General features: G+C 44.3%; 1 protein-coding gene across 1 annotated transcript; it reads right to left on the bottom strand.

The window, feature by feature from the left end:
* Positions 1-613: 613 nt before the first annotated feature.
* On the bottom strand, positions 614-2,664 carry LOC105568577. Its single transcript, XM_012024369.1, has 2 exons — positions 2,374-2,664; positions 614-1,826 (listed from the first exon to the last, which is right to left on the bottom strand). Exons 1-2 carry the CDS (start codon positions 2,416-2,418, stop codon positions 1,572-1,574), a joined length of 300 nt encoding a protein of 99 aa, XP_011879759.1. The 5' UTR covers positions 2,419-2,664; the 3' UTR covers positions 614-1,571.
* Positions 2,665-11,292: the final 8,628 nt, after the last annotated feature.

The raw sequence follows: 11,292 nt of genomic DNA, 5'->3' as shown, positions 1-11,292 counted from the left end.
AAGGATACGTCTATCTTATGCCCTGGTAGCACGGTGCATTGGCTCAACATTGGCCCAATACAACGAGATATCGGGCCAATGTTTAACCAACGTTTGGTCAATGCACTGCGCTACTGGGCTGTAATTAACGGCGCTAAGTGAGATCGAAGCGAGCGCGGGCCGCGTGACGCGGGCCTCGCGCCAGAAAATACAGGTCGGCGATAAGAAAGTAAATCTAGAGCTGGAAGACCAACTGGAAACAAAACGCCGTCTCTCTCTTCCGCGTCCTTATCTCCCGACGATACGCCGAGGGCAGATCGAGACTGGTAGCGAATTCGATTGCTCGCACCAGTGCGCACTGAGCGCACGCTAAGGCCGCCCAGCGAGAACTGACTTCGTCGATCGATGTCGAAACATCGTTTTGACGAAGTCGAGCTGGGCTGTTCATAGTCAACTTTCATATTTAACTTGGTCCTAAAGACACGTTCCAAAAGTATTTAACCAAAATGTCCCTAGTAGCACAGTGACTAAACATTGGTCCAATGTTGGTTATAATAGAAATGCATTGGCCGATATTGTCCAACGTAAAGCCAATATTGGCCAAGGGTTTAAATGCAAACATTGCACGATAATAATTACGTAATATTAGATTTAGATTAAGAGTGCATTGGCCAATATTTAACAATGTAATAAAAATATTGGTCTGATATTGATACAATGTTAGAAACGCATTGGCCGATATTGTCTAACGTAAAGCCAATATTGAGCAAAGGTTTAAATGTAAATATTGCACGATACTAATTATGTAATATCAGATTTAGATTGAAAGTGCATTGACCAATATTTAACAATGCTATAAGAATATCGGTCTAATATTGATACAATGTTAGACCAACATTGCTGAATAGACATGGGCTAAATAAGAGAAGGCGTCCATCTTACAATATTGGACCAATATTGGGAACACTAGATTAACATTATTTCCCGAATAAAGTGTGCTACCAGGGATTTTACTGGCTACGAAATATTGCAAGAGATATTTAAGACGATTCTTAAATATAAGAATCGACTGTAAACAAGCCCCCGCGTGCGCACTCAGTGCGCACTAGTGCGAGCGACCGATCTCGCCGCAATCCGAGGTCCAGCCACAGAGCGTTTTCCCGACGCGCGCGGCGCGTATCTATACCGCGAGATAAGGGAGCGCGTGCGAAAGCGCTTCGTATGCGTATCGCGTGCGTACGCGCGCGCGTGTGCGTGCGTGGAACGGATTACGGAGGGATCGTGATTAACCCTTAACCGGTCGCAGGTCCCCGACGAACGTTCTCTTTGGTACCCGGGCATTGCACCGGCCGGGGGCGAAGTCTCTTCGGAGAAGGAAACGAAACAGAAAGGTGGTAACGAAACCGTGTCGGACGTGTGTACTCGTACTCACCAGTTAAGGGTTAAATATTGGTTTCGAGCGGCGCGCGTGCGAATCCACCCTCGGGGGGACGATTGCCGGCGAATTCGATCGCGAGACAAACGAGCCGAGCCCCGAGCCGCGCCGAGGCGGAAAGTGCGCCGGCCCGCGTAGTCGCCTGGCGGCACGGACGTTAGATTATCATCTCGTTCTCCCTGTTCTCGTTCCTCTGGTTCTCCTCGTACTCGTCGCAGCAGCAACAGTTGGACGTGCAGTCCTCCTGGCCCTCGCCCACGTACGTCATGTACGTATCGATGCTCTTGGCGTCCAGGGACGGCAGGGACCACGAGAGCGAGGTCGTCTCGAGGTCCGGGATGGTCGTGTGCCAGGAGCTGGGATTGTACGACCGCTTGGCCTTGCGGCTCCTCGTGGACAGCTTCTTGATCGCCTGCGGGGAGGAAGCGGTTTCGCCCCGATATGAATGACGAACGAACGGAAAAAAGGAGCCGCGGGGGTGGAAAAAGAGGGCTGGGGGAGGAGGGAAAAACGGAGCGCGCTCCGTCGCGAGGAGGTCGGGTTACGTGTGGCCGATTGTCACGATAGAGTTATCCGTTGACTTGGAATCACGCCACGGCACGTATAAGAACATCGATCCGCGATAATTGAGCGCCGCGCGCGCGGAAATTTCACGCCTAGGCGGAATGACGTAAAACGGCCACCGTGCGAATTAATCCTTCGCGACGTGTTCGGCCGAAAAGACCTCGCGCGAGACGAGGGCGGGCTATACAAGGCCAAGTGGAATCGGACGTTCGAGCTGCTACCGGGAGCGACCCGTCGAAATCGAAAACCGCGAAATCTCCTCGGCGGAATCTGGGTCGCGCCACGCGGCGCCGAGACGCGCGTGCAACAGTTTCGAAGGAGCGCACTCGAGGAGGAGAGTCGTCCGACGGGACACGGGGCTGGTGCGGGGTGGGAAAAAAACCGGGACCGCTTACCCGCAGGAGCCTGCGGCCGGACTTGCCAAGGAACTTCTTCAGCATCGCGGCGGCCGCCGATCGGTCCCTCGTCCTCCGAGCGTCGTCGCCCTTTCTCGCCACCCCGAGGAGCAGGCAACCTCCCCCGTTCGCCGATCCGTTTCTCTCCGCGGGCGCGAGACCTGACACGCGCCGGGATTGATTTTCGGCCGTGTGCGCGCCTCTCTCTATCCGCCCTACGCGGTGTAGTCGCCGCCGTCCGTCGCTCAGATCGATGCGAACGCTACGGCGTCACGCGACGAAATACCGCTCCGGTACGCCGCGCCTCCCCATTTATGACCCCGACCGGCGCGGCGCGGTGCGCCGCGACGCCGGCGACTCCGCACGAGCGTCCCCGAGCCCCGAGCGCAGCGCTCGCTGCCGCCCGCAACCCCCTCGGCGCGGGAAGACTTCCGGAGGCTGCGATCGCCGGAGAGGCGGGCGGCGGCGTGCTCGAGGCAGTTAACCCTCGCGGAGATGGGGACTAATGAGCGACCGGACTAATTACGCCCGGCTTGACGCAATAGTAATTTCCACCCCGCCGTCCTTTCCGACCGGGTTGATTTTAATTGGCGGTCTTAAACGCGGCGGCGGATTAACATCCGCTTATATGTAACGTTTCGCAAACCGCGGTTGGTTCCGCCACAGGGAGGGATGATTCCTCGAAACAATGTCCATTCGACATCAATTTGACGGTGTCGATGATTTTTTAGATGAATTTTAAGAGAAAATTCTCCCCGTGTTGTTTTAACGATTTTCCGACTGAGTCGACGTCTCTCCCGTTTCTCCGAACATCCGCCTGACTTCTGCACGCGTTTTCCTTTCATTTGTTAATTATTAATCGAGAATAGCAATCAATCGAATATATTTGTAAGGAATGACTGGACGAAATCTTATAAGTCGCAATTAAAACTTCAGAAGATTGCTTGACGTATCTGGCACATTTTAACGCAAATTTCAACACAGTTATCACTTGAGAAGGACCACAAACCATGGTCGAAACGTTCTGAGTTTAAACATAAAAATTTGCCATAGTCAAGCAATCTTCTGAAGTTTTATATTTGTAAGGCTTTAATATTTCTCGTAGTCATTCGCGCTTACAAAAATATCTTATAAATCATCTTGCAAAACATTGCGATGGGAGAAATGTTCTTGCCGATATTCAATTTAAAATTGCAAGTAAGTAATAACAAGCGAGAGTGAATCAAGACGATTCCATCTGGTGCCGATTAATCAATGCACAATTCGATAAGGAATACGCGCGTGCACGCGTGTGTGGTGCGCCGCGCGATGGGACAGAACGAGTGCCCAATGGCCCGTGGGGAATACAGGCGAGAATAAGAACGAATTGGATTAATGCACGAATGATTGAATGAGAAAATCCACCGCGTGAGGCAATCGCCGATCGACGGAAGCGCTGACACACGCGGTAATCTCATTGGTATCGCGATTCCAGTCGATTAATTCGCCCAAGTATCGGCCGCTATACGTGATTGTATTTCTATGCCCCCATGGAAAAAAATATATTTTTAAATGTGGGTAAAAATATATGTATTATATTTCATATATTTGGTATATAGAAATTATATTTAAAAATCATATGTAATATTATATATGTCAAAATTATAATAAAAATATACGTAAAATACGTGAATATATGTAAATCACATATTTATAATAAGGATGTAACACATTTGCCTATATATTTATATTATATTGTAAATGATATATGAAAAATGCGAATTTTTGTACATTAGTAGTGCATTTTTATATCGCATATACGAGTTATATAAAACTAGTGTACCATTTCTACTTTTCTTTATATGTATAATGAAATATTTTCACCAATGTCGTTTAACTTTGACCTTAGTTTAATTCATCCTTTGTTTCTTTCCAAATGGAGAGAGGTCCAAGTTCCAGCATTGTGGACACAGGCCTCAACTGTCAAAAGAGACAAAGGATGAATTAAACTAACAATAAGATCAGAGTTAAACGACGTTGGTGAAAAATACGATCCTAGATAGCACAAAGGTGAACATAAGTTCATAGAGATTTCATTTTCAAGAATACCTGCAAAATTAGAAAACTGAAGAATTTTTGAAGAATCAGTTCGTTTTGAAATATTCATCAGAAGTTTATCATCGTGCAGGCAACTTCTCTAATCATCCTTATTGTATTCTTCCATGAATTCCTGAAGAATTACGATTCAGAAAGGGAGCGAACTTTAAGAATACTCTGCGAATTTACCGTGCGATCCCAGAGAGAAATGATTCGTCGATCGATGTCGAAAAGATGGCGAATAGATATCGACACTTTCAAATTGATGTCGACTCGATATTGTTTTGACATCGATGGATGAATCATTTCTCACTGGATCCGGGTTGGGTAACGTTGCACATCCGTGAGTAATCGCGCGTAGATCAGAAAGGTTCAAGGTTCAACGTTATTCCAATATTGGTCGGATAGAGTTAATTAATTTTCGTTCACGCGTGGATTATTGGACGACACTTATGAATTATTTATCCGCCTGGCTCTCGTGGCGAATTGTGCCACCTGCACCCAATGTGCGTGCGATACGCGCAGGAGCAAGGACCAAACACGAGTCGCGGCGTGGTGCACGCGTGCACGTGCACGCACGTGCACTATCACACGTATACAAACACGTGGAGAACGTTTCGCGGGATGTCGTCGGGCGTAAAACCGGAGACGTTCGCCGGGAGGGAAAATTAAGGATGAAAGGGCGGCGATAAACGCGGTTACACTCGGCGCCGTTTCGTAACACTTTCGCTCCGTCTCGTCGAGGATTCGAACAAGTTTGCGCGTATAAAGCGCCAACACCCGCGTACACGTGCGTCGCACACGCAACGTAGAATGTGCGTGGCGCTACCGACTTATTGTACGCCCCGGGTCTTCATTACGTTTTCATTCGACTCGACATATCGTATCTCAGCGAATCGTCACGGATCTCTTGCTTCTCGTGCAACTTTCCCAGTTGCTTCCGACAATGCGATACTTACGCGTCGTTATTACCCTATTGATAGTTCAGCAAATGTTTAAAGTTCCTTTACGATTCCCATTCCCATTCTATTTGCTCGTCTCCCTGCTCTTTAATCTTCAAATGTCAAATATTTAGCTTCTAACAATTCCTGCGGCTCTCAATAAAATTTCGCACACATGCGCTTTAAAATGTCATTAGCTCTTTCATGCGCGGCCGCCACAATTCGGGTGCATCGTATTCCGGAATATACATATATATGAAAAAAAAATGAAATGTAATCGATAATGTCGATTACATGACACTTGATAGTCACCTGGTGAGAACACTAATGTCGAATCAACGTCGAATCGACGTCAATGGGGTCGAAAACGCGTCCCAAGCGTCAGTTTTCGAAAATAATCAAGCTTTGAAACTTTATTTGTTTGTATCAAATTACTACGTTCAACGTCCCGTTGAGTGAATACTTTTAGCGTCTTATTGGAGAGAACTGCAAAGTTAACTTGTTTAATACATCATTCTTTTAACAAACGCCCCATGCCAAATGAGTCGGAAAGAATACACAAGATTCATGGGGAAAACACCATTAAGCCCTACGGACTACGGACTGAGATTGAGATTAGATTGGAATTTGACCAATTCGAGTAAAAGTTACTAAACTTGGGATTAGTAAACTTTACTGCGATTGGTCAAATTTCAATCTAATCCCAATCTCAATCCGTAGTCCGATACGGGCTTTACTCTACCAAGACCTAACAGGACCGAAAGTGGCGTTCCCTTTAATTAATTGCGTTTATCCAATACCGATTTCGGTTGCTTGCACTGAGTGCGTACTAAGGCTTGTTCACAGTCAATTCTTATATATGTAAGGACCGTCTTAAATATCCCTTGAAATATTTCTTAGTCAGTAAAATGATCTGTATAGCATCTTAAATACATTTGAGAATGTATTTAAGATAAAGTTAAATGTAAAAATTGACCATAAACAGACCTTGGTGTGCACTGGTGCAAGCAACCGAATTCGCTATACACACCGAGAGACCCATTTTGTCGAATGAAACGAAACAATTTGATTGAATCATTTTGTTGATGAATGAATCGTTTAGTTGAATATATTATAAAAGGATTCTGCGCATGTTCACTCAACCAAATTTGTGTGTTGATATAACAAAATTTTCCAACTAAATTTTGTTATTGTATCAACTGAAAGATTTGTTTGCTCACATCCAAACAAGAAATTCAGTCGAGTCAACTAAATTTTGTTTCATTCAACAAAATGGGTCTCTCAGTGCATGTTGCATCGTATCCGTTCTTTGATCAGAGCGAGATGAAACGCGAACGACCGAGCGGTCGCACGTGAATGGAACTTGATCGATACCTCTCGGAGGATGCACCGGGAAGTCGAGAGCGAGCGCGCGAGTAAATCCCGGGAGCCCACGCGCTTTACTCCTCTCTTCTTCTTCTTCTTCTCTCTCTCTCTCACGGTGCACACACGTGCGTGTCGTGTGCATGTGACGCGTGTGAGCGCGGCCGTTCTCACGCGGCGGCACGCGCCGCGTTCCCCCTTTCGCTCCCCCTCCCCTCCCGATGCGTGTCGTCAGCCACGTGCCACCCCCGAGTGGCTCTACGGAAAACTCATAATTGTCATAACATACGAGCACGTCGCCGCGAGCCGAGGATCGCCCTCCGTCCGTCCGTTCCCACCCCAGCTCGGAATTGAAATCGCGAGGTGCACTCCGGTTAGCTAATCGCTCGGTGGCTCCGACAAATCTCCGCCGGGATCGCGTTATCTCGAAGCAACAATCGCGCCTTATCGAGCTAAGTGCTTGGTCGCAACTCGACACCAAAGTACCGGATCGTCCCACAGGTACGCGGAGGGAATTTTCTCTTAAAATTTATCCTGAAAATTATGTGAACGTGGCACAACATGGCAGTTCGAACAACTTGATGAGAAGTTTTTTCAAATTTTACCGCACATTTTACTAGTAAAATGTACACTAGGTATAATTACTAGTGAAATGTGTGGAAAAATTTCGAAAACTCGTAAAATTCTTCTAAAAGCCGTTACATAATTTTCGATTACATAATTTTCCGGATAAATTTGGCAAGAAAATTCTCTCCGCGTAGTGCGCCTTTTTAGAGAATATTTTTTAAATGAAGCAAAACAATCGGACATTGAAATTTTAACCCAGAATACACATTCCATTGTTATTTTCAGCTTCTTTCCATTTTCGGGGAATAAATCGAGCTCCCTTTCATGCCGCATTGTTTCGCGGGATGATCCAACGATACAATAGCGAGAGAAACAAGTCCTTATCTCGCGGGAGCGCGACGGACGCGCGTCCGCCCCCTGTTTAGTCTACGATCGAATCGCCGTCGTATCGCGCCGTGAATACTGACGTAAAATGAACGCGGAATCTTGCGGCGGCCAGGTCTTTCGTTCGTGATTCACTCACTGTGCCGCAAATTATATTGCAACGCGTCCAGCCGCTCGGCAATCATTTTTCGCGGGGCTGAGGGGAAACAATCGCCATCGGCGACGGGCTATAACGAGCGGCGCGTGGCGGTGTCACGTGGCTGCAAATGCGCGCTCAAACATCGCGGCCCAGCGAAAATAAGTCCCGCCTAATTGAGGCGGCCGTTCCATTATAGAGATTAGACTTCAAACGAGGTTTGCATTGTGTACGCGTGCGCGCGCTGTATTAATTAACCTTAAGGAATTACATTACGCTTAAAAAAAAAAAGAAATTGGATATTGCAATGGAAATTCGAAATTTGCTTAACAATTAGAAACAGAAACGATTCTGCGGTCCTTGTTGTGCTATCGAGTTTCGTTATCGAACGCGTCACGAATTGCATGAGCGCCGTTACGTCAATGCGACGTTCGATCTGTGGCAAATATTTGCAAAGTCGCGGCGCGTCACGGCCAGTCGGCACGCAACGAATGCGATACATTTGCCTGTATAATTAGAATACTTAGAACGGGCCATATTCGGCACCTATTGTACTTAACACACTAGTATTACCAACGATTAACATAATTTTACTTCTATTCATACTATATAAATGATAAATTATTCTCCTTGGGAAAGGAAGGAAGAAAGTAAATGAAATAGTAAGGAGAAAGCGCCAGTGTGAGCAACAAAATGAACGGAACTCGGTTCTCACAATATAAAAGTCAAAATTTCTCTTTAATAAGAAACAAACGTTTCGACCCTCGTTTCGAAACTCGTTTAAACCGAATATTCGGTTTAAACGAGTTTCACTGAAGAAGACCCGAAGAAGGGTCGAAACGTTTGTTTCTTGTTAAAGAGACATTTTGACTTTTATATTGTGAGAACCGAGTTCCGTTTATACCGTTCACGCCGAAGATATATCTTTTTACAATGTAGAACATTAATCCTTTTGTTTCCGATTCGTTGCAATATTTTGGAGAAGCTGCACAATGCATCGGCTAAACATTTGCCTAATACAAGTAAATATTGAGACAATGTTTAACCAATATTTGGTCAATGTGCTACTAGGATGTGGAATAATGATTTGAATTGTTCGAACCGTTTTCTTCTTAGGGATAATTCAATTTAACAAAAAGAATTCTCAAATTTTTATTTATTAAATTAAACCGGAAGTAACCTTCCTAAGAAGAAAAAGACTCTAATAACCCTTTTGTATAATTTAACACATAGACACTCACTCCGACAATTTGTCTAATGTTGTCCTATCCATCCGCGTCATGAAGCAGCATAAATAATTTTTGTTGTGAACATCGTGGAAAAACAAGGTGTTTACTTGGGCAAAAAGATTACCGTACAAAGCGAACGATTGGGATATTTATATCCACAAAGATATCACAATAGGTCTATATATAACGTGGCTGTACAAGCAAATGATGTATGTGCATATAAACCGGGATAAGTAAATAAACACGCAATACTGATCGCTTAGAGTGCGAGTAGAAGCATCGAAGGATCAACCATCAAAGGCACGAGAATCGAATATTTCGAACTTACCAAACGGAGCACCAACGAAAAAGAAAGAATGCGCGAATATAATAAGTAAAAAGAACGTGGTTTTACAATTGTTTAAGAATTGTTTGAAAATTTTGAACATGTTTCATGATTGTTTCAACTATCAGAAAAATATTCGTTGATATCTTTGATCTCGTGCCTCGATTTACCTCGTTCATTGATGCTTCCGAGAATTCCTAGAATCTGAATCTCCGAGATTTTAAACTGCGAAAAATCGAAAAAAAGAAATCGGATGAACGCAAAAAAGTAGCACTATTACAATGTGGAAAATTTCAAGAATTTTCCAAATTGTAATATTTTAATATCTGAAAAACGTTTTCCTTTTACAAGTTTATATATAACACTATACTTATCGGTATGTGCAATGTTCCATTTTTTATAAAGTATGTAGTAAACAATACCTCCCATATTTCTTTTAACTCGCATTTATCAAAAATACATTATCCATCATACGTTTGCTAACAATATAAGTTTTCATAGAGAAATTCATAACGTGTTATATATGTGTAACGACAATTGAAAACATAGCTGTAAGAGTAGTCAAAATATTCTATCGCATTTGCTTTGTTTTCATATGTTCAATTGCGTTAATCATTCGGTACCGAGTAAAGGAACGTGTAGTTTTTCTGGATCGAAAGGTATATTCATTTTATTACCAGGCTGTATCATAGGAACGACTTTAACGCGAAACTCGTATGGCATATAGTCCTGACAGAAATGATAAAAATCACTACGACTAGTAATAATATTCAAGCGACTCATTTCTTTCAACAGAGCCTTCAATTCGACCTCATAATTTTCATATTTCTTACGGCGCTCAATAACAGAGACTATCTTTGCTAATTCTTGTACGAATGTCTCGGACTTGACCCTCGTCGCCAATTTGTACTTCGGCTCCATACGCTGCCACAGGAATCTATAAAGACGATCTGTGGCCCAATACTTCGGACGAGGAAGCTTCGGTGCTTTATACGGCTTGCCATTTACTAGGAATGCCTTGTGCACTGCTTTCGTAGGATTCGCGGGCGGCTTCTTCACAGCTAGTCTGAGCGCAACAGATTTTGCATGCTGCGCCTTTAACGCTGACTCTTTGGCGATTTTCATTGCGGCCATCTCGCGATTCTTTATTCTTTCCAACTCCGCCTTGACCTTCTCCATCTTCTCAGTATTAAAGATTTGCGACTGCGACGCGCGTTCATTTGATTTATTCGTCCTTGTCGAAGCTTGCTTTACTTTGAAAAAATCATCGATCTTTCTTATCGATGTTTCTTGTGTCTTGGGTGAATTTAGCTTACTAGCTTCGAAAGAAAGCTTACTAGCTTTCCTTGGCGTTTTAACCGGTGTATTGCGATGGCTCTGAGACTTGTTCAAGTTATCTCGTCTCCCTACTCCATCCTCTTGGCTGGTCTTACTCGAGCTCGGCACACTTTGATTTATCGCCTTATTGCCTGTTTCGGCCTTTGTCGAAGTGGGTTTTCGTTGATTTGTTTGCATCCCAGAACCTGTATCTTCATCTTCGGTTATTTCTACATCACTTAACAGGATAGTGCGTTTGTATGATCCTTTACTTACGCCAGTTTTAGAAATTCTCGTAGAACTTATTACCTGTGAAGCGGAGATATCATCTATATTGATCTCAAAGTCCGCATTGCCTGATATCTTAGATAGACTTCTTAAATTTTTACTCGTCAAACGAGCTTCCTTGCCCGAGCTTGAGTTGAACAATTGCTTTGCTATACTTGACTCATGTTCTTTATTTGCATCATTATCAATAACTTCGTGTTCTTCTACATTCATGCGTTCTGGCATTTCAGACCGATTTCTCAAACCACGCGTCAAACGAGTTTTCTTAACAGCTGATTTAGACAATTGCTTAGA

The sequence above is a fragment of the Vollenhovia emeryi genome, unplaced genomic scaffold, assembly GCF_000949405.1.
Source record: "Vollenhovia emeryi isolate VEMERY1.0 unplaced genomic scaffold, V.emery_V1.0 DF939128.1, whole genome shotgun sequence".
Taxonomy (NCBI): domain Eukaryota; kingdom Metazoa; phylum Arthropoda; class Insecta; order Hymenoptera; family Formicidae; genus Vollenhovia; species Vollenhovia emeryi.
The sequence above is the reverse complement of the archived record's forward strand: the minus strand, read 5'-3'. Positions and strand labels throughout refer to the sequence as shown.

Bases quoted from the DNA above. Each gene is read 5' to 3' on its own strand.
- LOC105568577 (XM_012024369.1), bottom strand. From the start codon at position 2,418: ATGCTGAAGAAGTTCCTTGGCAAGTCCGGCCGCAGGCTCCTGCGG. The intron at 1,827-2,373 runs GTAAGCGGTCCC...TCCTCCCCGCAG, and splicing joins CCGGCCGCAGGCTCCTGCGG to GCGATCAAGAAGCTGTCCAC.